Source organism: Geospiza fortis, unplaced genomic scaffold (genome assembly GCF_000277835.1).
Source record: "Geospiza fortis unplaced genomic scaffold, GeoFor_1.0 scaffold61, whole genome shotgun sequence".
In the NCBI taxonomy this organism is placed as follows: domain Eukaryota; kingdom Metazoa; phylum Chordata; class Aves; order Passeriformes; family Thraupidae; genus Geospiza; species Geospiza fortis.
The window spans coordinates 645,111-665,955 of NW_005054430.1; the positions used below are offsets into that span (position 1 = coordinate 645,111).

A 20,845-nucleotide genomic window follows, 5' to 3' on the forward strand; every position below is an offset into this window, starting at 1 on the left:
CTACAGATCCATGGTATATTGTGTCTTTTGCCCTCATCTCGGGGTTATGAGGTGGCTGTGACAAATTTTCCTGTCACTGCCTGTCCCTGTTCAGCTCAGGGCACTCCCTGCTCCAACCCCATCCAGGCCAGGCCATCTGATGCCATTTGCAATATATATTTATATATATATATTAATATATATATTTGCAATATTTATTGATGCAATTTGATGAGTTTTGTCTCGTTGCCTGGGTCTCTTTTGGGTCACCTTCTTTCAAAAACGATCTGACAGATTTATAGGACTTTCGGGGAAAAGGAAATAAGAGGTGCTGGCTAAGGTGGAAGCAGGGAGACGTGGGAATACAGTGATGAGAATGGAAAATGCTCTGGGGTGGCAGCTGCTGACCCTGGATTCTGGATCTGGGCGATTTCATGTCCATCAGTCTGGAAGGTGGGAGCAGGGGTCCGCTGGAATTCCCATTCCAGCGTCAGGCTGGGAGAGCTGGGGGTGCTCACCTGCAGAAGGGAAGGCTCCAGGGAGAGCTTCCAGCACATTGCAGGGCCTGCAGGGGCTCCAGGAGAGCTGCAGAGGGACTGGGGCCAAGGCCTGCAGGGACAGCACCCAGGGAATGGCTCCCACTGCCAGAGGGCAGGCATGGATGGCATCTTGGCAATGAGGAATTCCTGGCTGGGCTGGGATTGCCAGAGCAGCTGGGGCTGCCCCTGCATCCCTGCAATGCCCAAGGCCAGGCTGGGCACTGGGGCTGGAGCAGCCTGGGATGGTGCCCAGGGGTGATCCTGGGGGTGTCCCCAGTGCCATTCCCTGTTCCTGGGAGCGCTGGGGGTGCTGCAGAAGGAGCAGCAGCAGCTCCTGCCCTGCCCTGGGGCTCGCAGCTCCTGCTGGGCAGACTCAGAGCATGTGGTGGCTCCAAAGCGGCTGCAGGAAATGAGATGGAGCCTGTCTGTCAGAGCTACAAGTGCCTAACATATGGATTTGGGAAGTGTTATCTCCACGTTTTGGTGGGGTTATGTGGGGACTCGAGTTGCTCATTAAACGTCAGGGAGCTCCAGGAGGATTTTGCTGTTCTCCACCAGTAAAAAATGTGATGGTGCTGTATTGTATTTGCAGGGTGCTCCGTGGCAGGAAGGACTGATGAATTTAACTCCATGTTTTTTAGAAGGTTATTTTATTATTTTATGATATGATATGATATGATATTGTATTGTATTATATTATATTATATTATATTATATTATATTATATTATATTATATTATATTATATTATATTATATTATATTATATTATACTAAAGAATACAGAAAGGATACTAATAGAAGGCTAAAAAGATAATAGTGAAAACTTGTGGCTCTCTCCAGTCTCAACACAGCTTGGCCCCGATTGGGCATTGAGTGAAAACAATTCCCATGAAACCAATGAAACAATCACCTGTTGTTTAAACAATCTCCAACCACATTTTAAAGGAGTAAAACACAGGAGAAGCAAATGAGATAATATTGTTTTCCTTCTTCTCTTAGGCTTCTCAGCTTCACAGGAGAAGAATCCTGGGCAGGGGGATTTTTCCAAAAAATGTGAATGCCACAGTGCTGCCTCGTCACAAACTGTTCAGGACTTTGCGAAGGTGCTTTAATTATGATAATTGGGCAGTAGGGAGCTATGGGAGCAGGTACAGTGCAGTGCACTTAGATGATGTTATAGTTATAACAAACAGGACTAAAACAATATAAGCTATATAGGAATACAATAGGAGTAAAATCATGGCAAGCGATGAATGTTCATATTTCAGCTTTCTGTCATTTGAAACCTGCCATATTAATTCAATAACTCAAAAAGAGTTCCTTTTATCCTGGTTCTGTGGGTAAGTCAGTTTTTATTGTCATACTTTTTTCTGGGGGAAGAGCAGGCTGTTTCCCTCCCTGCGCGGGCTCTCACAATGGGCTCTAATATTATGTTAGTCCAGTTTAATTACTGTGGAGTTATTAATGGGTTTTGTCTTCCCTGTAGCCCTAAACAGGACACTTTTCAAATGAGCAATGCTGATATAGGGAAGGGAATGAGGAGAAAAATCCTCAAGAATGTTCAGATACCAAACCTGAGCTGAAGTGAGTCCCTGTCACATTCATATTTTCTGGGAAAATCCCTTTGCCCAGGATTCTTCTCCTGGGAAGCTGAGAAGCCTGAGAGGAAAAGGAAAACAATATTATCTCATTTGCTTCTCCTGTGTTTGGCTGCTTTGGGATGTGGTTGGAGATTGTTTATCCAACAGGTGATTGTTCATTGGTATCATGTGAATTGTTTTGACTTAATGACCAACCACAGTCAAGCTGTGTCAGGACTCAGAGTCACGAGTTTTCATTATTATCTTTTAGTCTTCTGTCTGTATCCTTTAGTATAGTTTAATTTAGTATTCTTTAATATAATATAGTGTCATAAAATAATAAATTAGCCTTCTGAGAACATGGAGTCAGGATTCATCATTCCTTCCTGCCCCGGGGGCACCCTGCAAATACAATAAGTCCCCTGAGCCCGCAGAGAGGTGACATCAGCATGTCACAAAACAGGACATGAAACCACAGTGCCATGTCCCCCTGCCCTGCTGCGAGCCCGTGGAAGGTTCCAGAAGCTGAGCAGAGCTGTTCCTGTGGTTGCCAGGTTGCTGCTGGAGCTGCTGGAGCTGCTCTTTGACAAGTTCAACGCGGTGGCCGCCGCGCACGCCGTGGTGCTGGGCCACCTGCAGCAGACTGTGGCCTCCCCCTGCAGCCAGCACGATGGGGACATCAAGCTCTACGACATGGTGGACGTGTGGGTGAAGATCCAGGATGTCCTGCAGGTAAGGCTCGGGTTTCTGTGGTTAAAATGACCCCCAAGGTATTAAAACTCTCTTTTTTCCCAGCCCCACGACCGAAGAAGTCGTTGAGATTCCTCAGCTCTGCTTTTCAAGGTTTATTTTCTCTTCTCTATGACATTCTTTCTCTGACCTGCTGAGATCTCTTCAGCAGGCTGGGTTGTGGCACAGCACCTGCCCTTGGGGTAGTGTGTCTTGGTTTGGAAAGCCAGGTGTCTGCTAAGGAAGGCAGGAGCCTCCCCTGAAATGGAGAATGTAAACCCTCCCCACCCCTCCGAATTGCTATAAATTTTAAATTAAGGGGCTCTCAGGCAAAGATATGGGAGCAGGAAATAACAATTCCTAAACAGGGAAGAAAATAAAAAGATAAAATAAACAATGCAGTAAACTAAACCAACACTGCCAGAGTCAGAACACAGCCTGACACCCTGTGGGTCAGGGTGCTGGCAGCAGTCCCATTGGAATTGTGGCTGCAGCCCTCCTGCAGTGTCAGGGGTGGTTCTGCTGGAGCAGGGATCCTGTAGAAAGGTGCAGTCTTCCTCTGGAGATCCCAGTGGAAGAGGCAGCTTCTGTTCCTCTGGGAAATCCAGTGCAGAAGCCGTGCTGGTGTTCCAGAATCTCCAGATTATATCCAGGTAGCAATGCTTGGCTCCTCCCTCTGGGCTCACATCTCCCAGTGGGATGCTGTAGTTCTTATCAGCCATGCAGTGACATTCAATGGCTGTTATCAGCAGATGTCCCTCCCAAGGGAGGAGTGACTGTGGAAGAGATAAGGAAATATTGCCCACGTGACAAAAGACAACTGCCATAGAGATGCTAATAGAATACATTTTGCCTTGCAACCTGGAACCTGGTGTTGGCTTTTTATACTACAAACTATCTGTACTCTATTCACAATAATTTTCCAGCACCTATCACCTGTGTTAGACAGAACCAATCCAGAAGTGTCACCATCACAGCAGAAGATGGAGGACAAGGAGGAGAAGAAGGACAGGACATGCCCAGATTCCTCCATCTTGCCTTTTGAACCCCCATTCTAAATTCCCAAAATTCTACTTTTTCACCCTGTGACAAATTCACTATCATTCTATTCAAACCCTTGCGGCTTGTACATCTTCACACAAAGTTGGTAATTGTTTCCATGGGCTAAAATCAAAGGCACAGGTGTTTGTGACTCTGTGCCAAGGTCTCTGAGCCCCTGCCAGGGTCTGGAATCACCCAGGGCAGCCAGAGGAATGTCCTGGGTCCTGACAGGTAAGAATCCCCCAGGTGGGCACGTTTCAGCTTGCAGCTGTAACAAATACAAAATAATACAAAAAACCCCTATAAAATATAAAAAAAAAATACAAAACCCCTTCAGAACCATGCCAGAGAATACCTGTCGTGCTCAACACTCAGCAGTGCTGGGATTTATCTTCGCTTTTTTTTTGGTAAGTGGCCACATTTACAACAGATTTTAAAACACCAAAGAGCTTAAATATCAGCAAAAAAAAAAAAAATCCCGTGGATTCATCCTTATGGTGTTTGGAAAGGTTGATTCCTTTTGCCTACCAAGTGATTTATCAGCAGCTTTCAAAGTGACATTTTTGTTCTGTGTTACCATGTCATGCCTGTCTTATAAAGTGTCACAGCTCTAATGGCTTGTCTTCTGCTGTCATTATGGCTGGCTTTAGGCAGCTCAGACACTTGCTGCCGGCGTGTTTGCAGCAAATTCTTATTTGATTCTTCCTCTTAACTGCAAGAGACTTAAGCTGTGCCTTGCTTAGGCTTTATTCAGGTGCTGTGCCTCTCACCCAGGGATCTGAGGCTGTCTCAAGCAGCAGGGCTCTCATCTGTCACATCTCTGTTCTCTCATTCTTGCTGTGTTGTATGTTTTGTGTTATACTAAACACATGTCTAGTATTTTTTTTTTAATTTATTTATTTGGAGATTACCTTTATACATAGTGCACAGATGTGGAACTTCACTGCCATGTGATAGAGGAGGTTGTGGCATTCACATTTTCTGGAAAAAATCCCTTCACTTAGGATTTTTCTCCTGGGAAGCTGAGAAGCTTCAGAGAAAAAGGAAAACAATAATGATCTGATTTACTTTTCTTGTGTTTTGCTTTTTTGGAATGTGTTTAGATATTGTTTACTGACAGGTGATTGTTTCATTAGAGTTTTGGTGTGAATGTTTTTATTCAATGGCTAATGAGTATTAAGTTGTGTCAGGGCTCTGGAAAGAGGATCATGAGTTTTCATTATTATTTTTTTAACCTTTTATAAGTATCTTTTCTGTATTCTTTAGTATAATTTAGTATAGCACTTTTTAATACAATATAGTATCATAAAATAATAAATTAGCCTGCAGAGAACATAGAGTCAGATTCATCATTCCTTCCTGCCACGAGAATCCCAACAAATACAATAGGAGGTCAAAGAAGTGAGCCTGGCATTATTTACAGGAGGTGGAAGGATTTATGCTGGTCATTCCAGCTCTGGGCTGGTGATGGAAAACGCTCTCTGCCTCCTGCCCTAAGTCACTTTTTCAGTTGTGGGCTGGTTTGTAGCTGTTGCTCTGCAGGATTGTTTGACTGTGCAGTGATGCAGTTTTTTTTCCTTACCCACATATCCCAATGACTTTAAATACTTGGATATGATAAATGTAAGGTGTGGGCCTTCAGTGCCCTTCACTGACTCCTTACCCACAGATTTGTCTTTCTAGAGGAATTATTATCAAAGGAATCTCCATCACCTCTCCCTATGCCACAAACTTGCAGCTCCCATCACAGAATTTACAGAATTCTCAGAATCCCTGGGTTGGGAGAGACCTTCAAGATCATCAAGTCCAACCCAACCCCTCAGGCAGCCCCTGGCACCCAGTGCCCCATCCAGGCTTGTTAAACACCCCCAGGGATGGTGACTGCGCCCCCTCCCCGAGCAGCCATTGCAGAACTTTATCCCCCTTGCTGGAAAAGCTTTTTCCTGCTCTCCAACCTGAATTTCCCTTGGTGCAGTTTGAGATACTGTTCTTGCAAAAATTTGCTTGGAAATGTCCAGCCAGAGGTTCATGAAGGGTTTTCTGTACAATGAAAATGTCACAGAACTGAAGTGGGAATAAATAACGGAAGAATAAAAGAGAAGAAATAAATTTAAGGGTATGTGGAATAGGTTTGGGATGGGGAATCTGCAGCCATCTTCCTGTGATCCATGAGGCCCAGAAAAACTTTGAGCTTGGAGTTCTGCAGATTTTGCTCCAGAAAGACAAAACCCTGGAGTAAGAACACTCCCAAGACTGATCCTTCAGTGCAGCAGAACATCAAGGCTGGATATTCCTGTCCTCTGTGGGAGTCTGGGATGGGTTCAGCCCTGGTGTGTGGTGAAATTTGGAGTGATTTCTATTGGCTGAACAGCCTTGCTAGAACTCAAACCTGTGGAGGCGTGAGCACTCAAAGCGCTTTCTGTGCTGGGCAGACAATGTCTGACCAAGATCTCTGGGAAAAGCGTGCCAAGAAAAACAAAACCAATCCCCTTGGAAAGGTCTCATTGTTCTTGGGTGCCAGGGGGAGTCAGAAAAGCTTCCAGAAGAGCTTTTACAATGCATAAAAGCAGCACTTTAAGATCCATAATCTCTTGCTGGTTTAAGGTAAGAGATGAGCATTGACTGGCATGAAAGGGAGGAAATGCTGCATTTCTTTGTTCAAAATCTTGTTGGTGTTTGTACCTTAGTTCCACTGGAGTGGCTTAAAATATTTTTACCTAAGAGTGTAAGAAAACCTTTGATCCCAAAGCCTAAATTATCTCTAACCTGCTTTTCTGTGTTAGGATAATTTTTGGAGAGGAGATCTTATATTTGCAGCAGAGGGAGCAGAAAACTCAGTTTTAAAAGTGTTTAAAGCTGATGGGGGTGGCTGAAAACTTGTGGCAGTGGCTCAGGGAAGTGATGCAATTCCTTCAAATCCCAATGAATGCAATTCTTTCAAATGCAAGTGATGCAATTCCTTCAAATCGCAATGAATTAAATTCCTTCAAATCCCAATGCATGCAATTCCTTCAAATGCAAGTGATGCAATTCCTTCAAATCGCAATGAATTAAATTCCTTCAAATCCCAATGCATGCAATTCCTTCAAATGCAAGTGATGCAATTCCTTCAAATCGCAATGAATTAAATTCCTTCAAATCCCAATGCATGCAATTCCTTCAAATGCAAGTGATGCAATTCCTTCAAATGCCAGTGATGCAATTCCTTCAAATCCCAATGAATGCAATTCCTTCAAATGCAAATGATGCAATTCCTTCAAATCCCAGTGAATGGAATTCCTTCAAATGCAAGTGACACAATTCCTTGAAATCCCAATGAATTCAATTCCTTCAAATCCCAGTGAATGGAATTCCTTCAAATCCCAATGCTGCAATTCCTTCAAATCCCAATAAATGGAATTCCTTTAAATCTTAATGAATGGAATTCCTTCAAATGCAAGTGATGCAATTCCTTCATATGCCAATGAATTCAATTCCTTCAAATCCCAGTGAATGGAATTCCTTCAAATCCCAATGCTGCAATTCCTTCAAATCCCAATAAATGGAATTCCTTTAAATCTTAATGAATGGAATTCCTTCAAATGCAAGTGATGCAATTCCTTCATATGCCAGTGATGCAATTCCTTCAAATCCCCATGAATGCAGCTACTTCAAATGCAAGTGACGCAATTCCTTCAAATCCCAATGCATGCAATTCCTTCAAATGAAAATTTTGCAATTCCTTCAAATCCCAATGAATGCAATTCCTTCAAATCCCAATGAATGGAATTTAGTTACCACAGCAGAACAACCTCATACAAGTGCAGTTCCCAGGGAAAAAGTTCTGTACCTGTGCATTGTGCATCTCTGCATGTGTAATTAAAGAAAATTCATGTTACATCTCTCCATGTCTTCACCAAATAACAGGAGCTCGTGGTGGGCTGCAAATTGGGGTTTGTGGGGCAAGAGTTGTTTTCTGCAGCTCCTTTTTGGAGCTGGATTTCTGGATTTCTCCCTAATAACTGCACCGGGCACTCTGGTGTGGTGTGAGAGGTGGCTCAGCATTGATCGGTGCTGAGGTACAAAACACACAGATGTAAAATATTTTTGACCTTCTTTGAGAATGGAGGAGTAACGCCGAACACAGAGTGACCTTTTCCAGTTGGTAGAAAACAAACAAACAAGCAAAAGCAGTTTGTCAAAATATTAGAGCAGCCTTGTTCAGGAAAACACCATTTGAAGTTATTTCCTTGTCTCACAGCCAGCATGGCCCTTGGTCATGTTGTTCCATCAGTGGGAGAAGGGGAGAAATTTGTTTAAACTGAAACTTAAATTTGGCATTTTGTGTGGAGCTAATTGAGTTCTGTCACTGACATATTTTATGAAAAATCCTTTTGCCAGGATTTTTTTCTCCTGAGAAGCTGGGAATCTTCAGCCTCTCTACGTTTTGCTACTTTGGAATGTGATTTGGAGAATTCTTTACCCAGCATGTGAATTGTTTTTACTTAATGGCCAATCACAGTCCAGCTGTGTCAAGGCTGTGAGCAGTCACAAGCTTTTATTTTCATTCCTTTCTTTTCTTTGCTAGCCTTCTGATGAAATCCTTTCTTCTATTCCTTAGTGTAGTTTTAGGGTATCATTTTCTTTTAATATAATATATATCATAAAATAATAAATCAGCCTTCTGAAACATGGAGTCAAGATTCTCATCTCTTCCCTCGTCCTGGGGACCCTCAAACACCACCACAGAGCTCTTCAGCGCAGGAGTGGGTGGAACATCCTCCTGAAAAACCTCATGAGTGCAGGATCAGGGCCTGGGCTGGAGAGAGCTGGGAGCCACGTGCTGGTGTCAGTGCTTGGGTCAGGCTAAAGAGTGAGGGAATTCTGAGGGTTCCTGGGACACTTCAGTGTCTGTGCTGGATCATACAGGAATGTTGGAGTCACTCAGCTCTGGAGCCAGGCTGGGAGCGATGGGAATGTTCCCCTGGAGCAGGGAAGGCGCCAGGCAGAGCTTCCAGCACATTGCAGGGCCTGCAGGGGCTCCAGGAGAGCTGCAGAGGGACTGGGGCCAAGGCCTGCAGGGACAGCCCCCAGGGAATGGCTCCCACTGCCAGAGGGCAGGCATGGATGGCATCTTGGCAATGAGGAATTCCTGGCTGGGCTGGGATTGCCAGAGCAGCTGGGGCTGCCCCTGCATCCCTGCAATGCCCAAGGCCAGGCTGGGCACCCTGGGATACGGGAGGGGTCCCTGGAATGAGCTTGGAGGTCCCTTCCCACCCAAACTGCTCTGGGATTCTGGTATTTGGGACACTCAGAATCCATCCCGAGGGATTTTTATGGAAAATGGGGAGAGAAAAGAGAGGAGAAGGGAAGGGAGACCCTTCATGGTTTGCTGAGATTCCAAGTGAAGCCCCTGGGTCCGTGAATGTCTTGGAGAGGAGATGGATCCAATGTCAGGCTGGAAGAGCTGGGAATGTTCCCCTGGAGCAGGGAAGGCTCCAGGGAGAGCTTCCAGCACATTGCAGGGCCTGCAGGGACAGGGAATGCTGCAGGACCCTGCTGCAGAAGCCACCAGTGATTTGTCCTGTTGGTGACATGACCAGTTAACAGCTCAGGCTGGAGCTGTTTGCCTCCAAGGAAGAGATCTCCTTTCTTAGTGGTGAATTCTTAGTGGATGATTCTCAGTTTTTTGGGGTCTATATTTTTCTCCCTCCCACACAGATTTTCTCTGGGACATAATTCTTTAGCAGGCTCTCTGGTGAGCTGTCTGCTGAGAAGACACTGACAATTAATATGTTCCTTTTTTGGGGGTTTTTCTGTCTAATGCTTTCCTGTGTTTTCCAAAATTGGTGTCATTTAGCAGCCCAAACATTGCTGAAACCATAAGGAAACTGGGGAAGGAGGAGCTGAAGCCTCCTCTCTGCCCACACACTCCTGTTGTGCTACTGCAGAGCTGGGGATAGCAGACACTGAGCCTGGAGAAACCTCTCCTAAGGATGCTCCACCATCCTCCTATCCTTCCTTATCCAAAGGAATGGCATTTGAGGGAGGGAGCAGTAAAATTAAATCACTTTGTGCCTCACATCTGAGCCTGGAGCTGGGCAGGGGAGTGATCTTGCAGAAAAGCTTCATTTAAATAGCATTTGCTGGGTCACACTTGGCCAGGAGTCCTGGGAGAGCATTTGGAGATGAATTTCAGGGCTCTGCTGTGAGAATCTGAGTAGTTGTCTGGTTTTTAAGGGAATTAATGGCATAAAATCCTGATTCCCTTGGGCATGAACTCACACTCCGGGTGAGTTCAGTTCTGAGCTAGAGCAGAGGCTGGGCAGAGTCACAGAATGAAGCAGGGATTTATGAAAAGGATCTCCTCCATGGATGCACCTTGGGCAGCACCAGAGCCCAGCCAGGGCTGCACCCAAGATGAACCAAAATGGCCCCAAAATGCACGAGCGCTCCCAGGGTCTCTCCCTGGGATCAGTTCTGCTCCATTTGCACCTTGCAGTTCATTGTCCCATCCCAGCTTTAGCCCCTGCAGTCCCACCCTGCTTGTTTTTCTCTCTCCAGCCCACGGGGTTTGTGCTCCTGGGCTGAGATTTGGGTCATTTGTTGTGGTATTTGCTGGGTCCCCAGGATGAAGGAGGAAATGATGAATCTGACTCCAGGGCTAAAAGGTAATAATGAAAACTCATGACTTTTTCCAGAGTCCTGACACAGCTTGGCACTGATTGGCCATTGAGTCAAAACAATTCACATGAAACCAATGAAACAATCACCTGTTGGATAAACAATCTCCAACCACATTCCAAAGCAGCAAAACACAGGAGAAGCAAATGAGATAATATTGTTTTCCTTTTTCTCTGAGGCTTCTCAGCTTCCCAGGAGAGAAATCCTGGTGAAGGGATTTTTCAGAAAATGTGACAGTGACAATTTGTCCTTGGTTCCCAGCACAGAGCTCACCATCCCATAATATGAAACCCAGACTCACACACTGAAGCAGCATAGGATCTGAAAGATACAAAAGCTAAACCTGAGGCATCACAGCAGCCTCAGTTACTGGATGATAAAGTTGTGGAGGGGTTTCAGCTCCATCCCATCTCTGCCAGCTGTGCTTCATCCCACTGTTCCTCTCCCCAGCCCAAGATGTTCTCCTTGCTCTGTCAGAATTCTCCTGTAAAATCAGGAATCTGATTTTAGGGAGTTGATTTGGCAAAGGTTTGCTCCTGGCTGCTTTTTCTGCTCGCTCAGGTCCCTGAACTGTGGCAGGGCTGGCACAGGAGCAGGCGAGGGAGGGAAGGCACCGTGGAAAAGGGAAGGGAAAAGGATTTTTCCTGGCAAGGGAAGGGCTTTTCTGCCAGCTGAAGCTGCTCCCTGGAGCTGCTCATGGAAAACCCAGGTGGTTTTTGCTGCGTGGCTCAGCACAGGTCTGAACCTTTGCATTTTAAAGCATGTTTGTGCCACAGTTGGTACTCAGAAAGTCAAATCAGCTCTTTGCATGAGAGCTGTTAATGTGCCATAAATCCTGGCTGCAGTGCTGGAGCAATCTCTGAAATTGCTGCTGCCTCTGGGAAGTTCACCAGGTGATGGTTTGAACCCACAGCAGTTATTTTTCACAAAGTAGCTCCACAGATATTTAATGGCTTTGTGGTCATCTTCCCAATAATGGGCCTGACAGTTTTTGTGGTTCTTTTTAAATGGTCTGAAGTGTGTGGAGCTGCTGCCCTTGGACTCCTGACTGGTTTGGCTCATTAATGCTCATCTCCTTGAGAGAACATTGGTCATAAAAGGGATTTGTCTGCAGCTTTAAAAAACAAACACAGCTTCACTCAGGCTCTAGCAGGAGACAGTGAGGAGGGAGAATTCCACTCCTCAGAATGCTGATATTTAAAAATGGAATTTAAATAATTAGGGTAGGTCACTTGATACATTTCCCTCCCCCCCTGTTATTTGACATGAGCTCAGCACATGCAGGAATAAATCCAGCAGGGTGTTACAGTGTTTTCTGCAAATATGTGCTGCTAAGAACATGAGAATTTCTGGGGAAATTCATGGCCTAGGAAAAGTTTCATCTTTCTGGATCTAAGAAGGGACCAGCTGATTTTGCAGGAAGGTATTTTTTTAAATTTTGGCCTTCCAAGAAGGTTTGTAATGTCCCGCCTCTCCTCTCTATTAAAATGTTTTATAGCTTTGCTCCAATTTACCTAAAAAAATTCAAGTCTTTTTGCAATTTCAAACAGCAAATAAATTGGTAATTTTGTTAAGCTCTTAAGAAGATGCAATTGGAATTTGGGATGGTGGAAATGGCCTGGATAAAGGTGAAAAAAACATGTCAGGAATTGCAGAGAAATATCATGGAATCAGTTGCAATGGCAGTGGCATCCTGGCCTTTTAAAAACAAAGAATATGAGGTAGAAATGCCCCAGATTGATGTGTTTTCTCTTTGACAGGATGATCCTGGCTGAGCTCTGCTCAAAACTAACTGAATTATGTGGTAACAGGTACCTGGACGAGCTCCAGAGCTGAGCTGGCTGCAGACATTGGATTCTTTTCTTTCCCAGGGATGGCCCTTGCTGACCAAGCTGTGCCATATTTGATTTTATATTCTGTTAGCAGGGTGACAAAGCAGATTTTTTCTCCCATACTCCTGCATTAGCAGCTTTTGTTTGGACGCTTGTTATCCTGGAGCTGTTGATCCAATGCATTTCATAAACAGCAACATTTATGCTGAAGTTCAAAGAAATCAAGCCCAGAATAGAAATTATTTGTTTGAACAATGCACAGTCACTTGTGCACTCATTGCAGAGGAGGTCAATGGGCTTTGGGGGAAATTTTAAAAAATATTAACTCCTTTAGTGAAATATTTGCTGGTTTATGAGCAAGGAAAAAAAAATTCATCATCTTTTTTCCATGCTGTGGAGCATCAAGCTGCTCTGAACTTCATTGAAGGTGGATTTTCCTTTTAATTGTTCATCACATTTCGTTTGATTATAGTTTTAAATGGGTTTGTAGAGTTTATGCCTAAATATTCATGTAACTCAACCCATGTGAGTTAAAAGCAACTTCAACTCTGCTGAAGGTGCTGAAAAAGGTGCCCAAATTCTTGGAGAGAGAAATAATTTCAAAAAGCTGTTTGGTGGAGTTGTGAAAGTCAAAGTCAGCTCTGCTGGGTGTTAGGCTGAGAGGAAAAGGTTGGGAAAGCAGGATAGGGAATGACACATTCCCAACTTTGATATTTGGCAGTTGGCACAAAACCTGTGCCTTGTGAACCCTGGGCCATCATTAAATCCTTTTTAATTGATATAACTTGAGAACATGGGATTTTTTCCAGCTTTTTTTTCCCCAGTGATGCCACTTGGAAGCTTTTCTTTCTCAAGGTGGAAGATTCTCTGACAAGGACTAAGAGGGGTGTGAAGTGACCATCACACCTGATGAGACTCTGTGATTCCAGAAGGAACGTGAGTTTTGGAAACAAAGGATGCAGAATTCCCACCTTGTACAGGGTTTGTTAGCCTTCAGCTTCTTGGAGATGATAAATATTGGGATGATATTGGAAAAAAATGGAAATTCTGCTGCAGATTTATGCAGTATCTTTTATTTTAACCATTTTTGAACAGTTTTATTAGCTCTGGTGTGGATTTTTTCCCCTATGTTTTCTGTCAGTGTCTGCTGCCCTTCATCCCTGCTGTCAGCTGGAATTAGGAGGTGCTACGAGGAGTTCACCAGCATTTGTGGACATGTTTTATAGGACTATAAACCTCTCTTTTGATGTGCTGAGCTCATAGTCTGTCCCTGTGTGAGTGCCTTTAAAGGCAATGACTGGTTCTGATGCCTTGAGAATCTGAGCTAGGACAGAGGCTGGGCAGAGCTCCAGAATAAAGCAGGGATTTATGAAAAGCATCTCCTCCATGGATGCACCTTGGGCAGCACCAGAGCCCAGCCAGGGCTGCACCCAAGATGAACCAAAATGGCCCCAAAATGCACGAGCGCTGCCGGGGTCTCTCCCTTGGATCAGTTCTGCTCCATTTGCACCTTGCAGTTCATTGTCCCATCCCAGCTTTAGCCCCTGCAGTCCCACCCTGCTTGTTTTTCTCTCTCCAGCCCACGGGGTTTGTGCTCCTGGGCTGAGATTTGGGTCATTTGTCCTTGGTGCCCAGCTGGAGCAGGAATTGTTTTGTCTCCCTGCTCTGTGCACAGAGCTCACCATCCCATAATATGAAGCCCAGACCCACACACTAAAGCAGCTCAGAATGTGAAAATATAAAACCTAAACCTGAGGCATCAGTTCCCTTCCCAGCACCATCAAACCACTGTGAAAGGAAAAAGCCAAAAACTCCTCGTGTCCTCCCTGCAGGATTCCTCCTCTGAGGGATCCATGCCGGCAGATTCCTGCAGATGGGAGAGAGGAGTTGACCTCCGAGGAAAATGTTTGGAAATTGAAATTCCTTGGAAAGCTCTTTGGGGTCTTCATTTACTGGCAGAGACTGAGGAATTGTGGCTGTGGGTGTGCCCTGGGTGAAGCTGGGAGCTGCAATCTGATTAAAAAACAACAGTGGTGCATTGTTAATCCATATTTTCCAATCAGAAAAGCTGCACTCCCTCTGCTTTGCATTGGCTTGGGAAAAACCCCAAAATATTAAAGGAAAGAAGGAAAAAATCCCTTTGTGCTCCACTCTGTGGGCCCAGTGCTTTTATTGAGTGGAGTTTTGCCCTTGATTTTTAGTGCTCCAGAGCCCTGGAATGTCACTGATCACTTCTTGTCACATTTTCTGTGGGTGAAATGTCATTTTCCAGTGGAAAATGTGGTGGTGGAGGTGCCCACTATTCCCAGTGCAGCACTGACTGAGGGGCCCTGCAAAGAGCTAAAAAATTAATTCTCAATGTCTTAACTCAGACCTTGCTTTTCTGCAGTTTCTGGTGAGCCACCCTGTGAATTTCTGTGATGGATGAGGTTTTCCAAAAAGAGCCAAAGGCATTTAGGATCTAACTCCCTTGGCAATCTAGTGGGAATTGGACAACTAATTACTTTGGATTCTTTGGAAAATCCCAGATCTAATTTTATATTATAATAACGTGATTTTAAAGGAAGGTAAACCTCCAAGAAAAATAACATTTGGTGTAATTTTTTCCTCTTTTTAATAGACACTAGAGCTGTTTTTCTGGCCAGTTCTCCTGTGTTGAAGCTCCTTTGGAAAAGGCTTGGAGCAGGAGGTTGGATGGATGGGCTGGATGCTGCCTTTTCCAAGGGCTGACCTGTGCAACACCTGAGATGAAAACTCTTGTCTGATGCACTCCAATTGCACAGAGGTTAATTGTGTCATTAATTTCCTCTCCTGGGCTCAAACAGTTGGAATTTGCTGCCCGTGACAGGGAGAATAATCCAAATTAGTTACACCTCCCAGCAGGTCAGTAAATAAATAAATCAGAGCTGTCCCTTAAGTGTAATACCCAGAATCTGTCTGGTTTTACTGGCAAAGGACGCTGGAACAACACAGAATTATCTGGGACACAGTAAAGGGATGATCTCACTTTATTACAGTGATTTGGTGCTCATTCCTTCACTGCTTAATCAGGGTGGTGCCCTCCTAGAAAAGCTGCATTTTCCAGCCCCTTTTCCTGCCAGAGTGATAAATGATGGTGCCTCTGAATTGTTCCTCTCCTGATGATTTGCTTTAATTCACGAGGGTGACTTTCCCTCAGAGCCCATCGTGGTCCTAAGGTGGGAAAGATGAAAAAAAATGAAGATGTTGCCAGAGATTTTTGTGGATGTGACAGCTGTGGTGGGGAATGTTCCCAAAACTTTGTGGTCTCTCAGGAAAAGTGATGCACGTTCCTTCCTGTTACATAAAAATAATTTTAAAAAATAAATATTAAAAAAAGTTCATCAATCAATATAAACCTAACTATAATAATGACTTTAGACTTAAAATTTAAAAAAAAGCAATTACAGCAATCTTCCTTCTACCTCAAACTACTTCAAAACAACCTTCAAACAATTAAATCAACTGAGTTATTAACTAAATAAACAATCTCATACCATTTCTCTCACATTAAACAATTTATTAATTAATGCTCAAAATACAAAACATACAGCTCTCCAAAACAAAACAACAATCAATTTTCTTGTATTAATACATAAATATAAAAACTTGAATAAAATATATCATATAAACCTCTCCACCCATTCAATATCTATACATAAAATCATACAACAATTATAAAAAGAACAGAATCAAACTCAGAATCAGACCCTGCATTTCAGGGGGATTGCAGCTCTCCCACTGGACACTTTTCTTTTTAGAGGGACCAATTTTGAAGTGTGGATTTGTGAGGGTTCATCTCTGCCAAGCCCACCCTGATTTTTCAGTGTCCTGCCTGCCTTGCAGTTCTTCAGTGCTCACCAGCACTGCCTGGGCATTTAGAAAACTGAGCTTTGAAAGTATTTCTCAGGAAATTTTCACTTTTGCTGTCACACTCAGAGGAACAGTGGAGAAAAAACAGGGATTCCAGAGGATGGCGCATTTGTGAAAATGACTTCAGTGCATGGTGAGGTTTTGGTTCTTCAGACAGGTCAGAACCCTGGAAAACGTCACACTGCAAGCAAAATTTGAGCATCCTGATCCAGGGATTTAAAAAAAATTTAAAAAAACCAATTACACTGATTGGAATTGGTTACCATTACAATTGTAATTGTAATTGTAACCAATTTTTAGTGGGGAGTGGGATGGAAGGGGAGAGAATTCCATCCCTGCCTTCGTGTGTGGCTCAGGACTGGGCTGCCACACCAGCAACGCCTTAATTGGCCTGGAGCACAACTGTGACTCTTCTTTCTGTTAATTATTCATTTGTCATTTTCAGATCTCCATCTTTTGGAGCTGTTTGGAAGGATGAGGGGGTTGGAACTGGATTATCTTTAAGGTCCCTTCCCAGCCCTTTCAGTGGTTTTCTGATCTTTGTGCAACAGGCACCTGAGTGCATCTGGGTTTATGCAGATCAGAGGATGTGATTTGCAGGAATTTGTACAGTCAGCCTTCCCTTAATGGCAACCTGTGTGATTCCTTGAATTCTCTGAGGTTGCAGGTTGTTTAAAGCAGGTTAGAATTTGATCCTGCTATTCCCAAATCCCTCTTTCCTCAGCGATGATTCTTTCAGCATAATGTTCTTTGGTTTAAATATTCTTCAGAGACTGAGTTTGAGCTGTGTTCTTTGTTTCTTCTGCCTCATATCTGCTGGTTTGCCTCTGCTCCCTTTGCTTTCTCTCTTAGCTGTGTTTTCTGAGAGGCAGCCAGATGTTAATCTGAATTTTAGCACTGACAGCCTGCAGTGTGCTCTGTGCTCCCTCAGCAGCAGCAGCAGAACAATTTTGGGTGCTCACAGCCCACCCAAACACCCTTGGACACTGGCTGCAAAGTGCAAAGATTTTTGGAGGAAAATCTCAACCTCAAACAGGGACTGAAGGGATTATGCAGGTTGAGATTTTATGAGATTTCTCCCCAAGGTCACCAAGACGTGCTCTGCCTTTCCAGGAATGTTTATCGGGTGCACTCCTCGTGTGCTGCTCAGCCCCCTGGGAGGTGCCAGCCGTGGCATTTTCTGGGAGTGCTTTTTTAAGGCCAGGAGTTCAAATGGAAGGTTTGCTTAAACATTCTTCCCTTTTACATTTCGTTTTGCTGTGAGCTATAAAATTACCCATTTCCTTAAAGATCAACTTGAGGGTTCACAGATTAATTGATGGTCTAAAAACAGCCTCCTGTGATATTTCCTCATGGCCTGTGTGGGATTATTGTGTGATCTGGCAGGGAATTGTTCTTTTGGATGCATAATTTTGTGCTGTATTCATGATCCTGAGGGCTTTTGGCTTTATTTTGAAAGGTGCTGTGGAAGGAATGTGAATCCCTTTGACATTTCCAAGCTCCAGCCCCCTCAAAATTGTAACTCAGTGTCTGCTGAAGGAGTAGATGCTGGCAAACAGGAGCAGCACAGTGAGCAAACACATCCAGGGCAGGGCAATGCAGTTAAATTTAGGGAGAATTCAATAATTTGGAATTTTTATTTTCTGTCTGAGGAACAGACAAGAGGCTCTTCCACACCTCCACCTTCCCTGTCCTCCAGTGTCCATGAATTCCTGAAAATGTCTTTTATCTTTCCAAAAGTCTTTATCTTTCCACTGTAGTCCTGGCTGAGATGTTGGAATGGCAAAACTTCCTGAGGGTATGGAGAGTATTTAAAATACCTTTGTGAGCAGAGAACTGAAACTTTTGGAGTTTTTTGGGCGGCATTATCTGCTCAGAAAGGCTCTGCATGATATTGAAAGAGCTGCCCAGTAAAAATGTTGTGGCTGTAGGGGTTGTTGGTCCTTCTAAGCTTCACAGTGCCATTTTTTGGGGTTTGGAGGATGTTGTGCCAATGTGGCATTAAGGAACAAAAAAAGAAGGAATGGCTTTTCTATGTAGAGGAAAATTTGATCTTTTTTTTGGGCTGTAATTGATTTGTATTTGCAGGGTTTTTTGCCTTGCTAAATAGCCTGGCTGTGTCAAAATAACCCCAGGCCCAGCACCTCGGGAGGATCCTGATGATGTTGGCATTTCTGCACCTGCTTAATTTGGGTTTGCAAGGGAGGCCGGTGAGGCTGCCTGGGAGACTTCACACTGCAGAGATGTGCTGGCTTGGCACAACAGAGCCCATGCACTTTAATGAATCTGAAATCATTTCCACCTCGTATTTGCTGAACCTCAGCTTATTTCTGCAATCCTGAAAGTGGCTCATTAATTGCTGGGAGCCTGACCATCCCTTTGGAGCAAAGAAGTTGGGGCCAAATTAGAGTTTCTCTTAAGCAGAGCTGACTTGTTCCTTTAGAGCAGCCCTGGGTAGTTGTGTTTGTTTTAAAGGAAACTTTGGATTGAAAACATTAATTTTTTGCTTTATTGGCCTCATTTTGTATCTGAATTTTTACAGAATCATAGAATAGGTGATTTTGGCACACACTGGTAAGTCTTGAGCCTTCTCTGCTCCAGGCTGTCCCTTGTGCTGGATGCTCCAGGTGTGGCCTCTGCATGCACCCAAATGGGCAGCACAAGAGCCCAGCCAGGGCTGCACCCAAGATGAACCAAAATGGCCCCAAAATGCACGAGCGCTCCCGGGGTCTCTCCCTGGGATCAGTTCTGCTCCATTTGCACCTTGCAGTTCATTGTCCCATTCCAGCTTTAGCCCCTGCAGTCCCACCCTGCTTGTTTTTCTCTCTGCAGCCCACGGGGTTTGTGCTCCTGGGCTGAGATTTGGGTCATTTGTTGTGGTATTTGCTGGGTCCCCAGGATCAAGGAGGAAATGATGAATCTGACTCCATGTTCTCAGAAGGGCAATATATTATTTTATGATACTCTATTATATTAAAGAATGCTATACTAAACTATACTAAAGAATACAGAAAGGGTACTTACAGAAGGCTACAAAGATAATAATGAAAACTGGTGATTCTTTCCAGAGTCCTGACACAGCCTGACCATGGTTGATCATTAAGTTAAAACAATTCCCATGAAACCAATGAAACAATCACCTGTTGGATAAACAATCTCCAACCACATTCCAAAGCAGCAAAACACAGGAGAAGCAAATGAGATAATATTGTTTTCCTTTTTCTCTGAGGCTTCTCAGCTTCCCAGGAGAAGAAATCCTGGTGAAGGGATTTTTCCAGAAAATATCACAGTGACAATTTGTCCTTGGTGCCCAGCTGGAGCAGGAATTGTTTTGTCTCCCTGCTCTATGCATAGAGCTCATCATCCCATAATATGAAGCTCAGACCCACGCACCAAAGCATCATAGAATGTGAAAAATATAAAACCTAAAACCTGAGGCTTCAGATTAGGATCTCTTTTGCTGGGATAATCTGTTCATATTTTAGTGATTTCCCTCTCCATGTTGCTGTTTTCACTGTAGGGTGAGGTTCTCCTCTATAAATACATAAATTTTAAATACCGTTTGTACAACTTAATGCTGCTGCTTTCCTGAGCAGATTGAAAACATCCTGGATTTAAATCTTATTTTCTTTTGGTGCTGTAATATCCTCTCAGACCCTCGTTCTCCTGTGATCTGGTTGATGGAACAGGCTGTCTTATTTTGGAGTGGATGTTCAGGATCTGTTCATTGCTTGCCTGGTGTGTTTTCCTCATTCCCCAAACTCCCATCTTCCCTGAATTTCCTGCTCTGCTCCTTCCTTTCTGCAGCATTATTGTCTGCAATACTTCCTATTGATTGTGTGTGTTGGGGATGATTTCCTCTGCTGAGCACAGTTGTGAGGAATTGGAACTCATTTGCTCAGAGGAGGGTTTGGGCTCCCTAAGATGGAGAAGATTGTTTAAAATCTCTTCTGCAGCCTGATTTGAGGAGGTTTGATACTCTTGTTGGGAAGTTGTCATTTTATTAAGGCCACTTGGTGCATCCCTGTCTCTTTGGTTGGCTTTCTTTTCAGCCAGCAGAAAAAGCTTTTTCTTTTAAGTTTAAAACCTTATCTTATTAATTAAATTTCATATTCCAATTTGGGGTTCTCCAGACTTTTTACTGAGAGCAAAAAACACCAAAAAAAACCAATTTAGTCACTGTCAGATCAATCTTGTGGGGACTTCAGGGAAAAAGAGCATTTTGAGGTGGAGAGAGATTTATTTCCAATATTGCCCTGCGAGCTGTGAATTGTTGAGAGAGGTAAATAATCCACGTGCCATAATCTGTCAGAATTGGAACAGCTTCTTGCAAAATGTTCTATTTTTAGGACTGAGCCAACAGTTTAGAAATCACCTGTTCCTATCTGATGTTTGAGCTGGGTTTTCCTGAATTTGCAGGGTTTTCAGGGAGGTTTGACCTGTGGGGTGGGGAGCTCTGGCCCCGATCCAGAGGAACAATTAATGGGATGGGCTGAGGGCTCTGCTGGCTCCTGGCCAGGCTGCCCAGCACCCTGCAGGATAAAGGCCATATTTTTATAAATTACATTTATTTTTAATTATTATATTTTA

General features: G+C 43.9%; 1 protein-coding gene across 2 annotated transcripts in view; it reads left to right on the forward strand.

Moving 5' to 3' along the window:
- The window catches only part of EXOC4 (exocyst complex component 4), a 372,421-nt gene that overhangs the window by 58,711 nt on the left and 292,865 nt on the right, over nucleotides 1–20,845 (forward strand). For both annotated transcript variants that reach the window (XM_005426948.2, XM_031061885.1), the window contains exon 7: nucleotides 2,654–2,831. In XM_005426948.2, coding sequence (XP_005427005.1) covers nucleotides 2,654–2,831 — 178 coding nt within the window. The remainder of the gene's footprint in view (nucleotides 1–2,653; nucleotides 2,832–20,845) is intronic.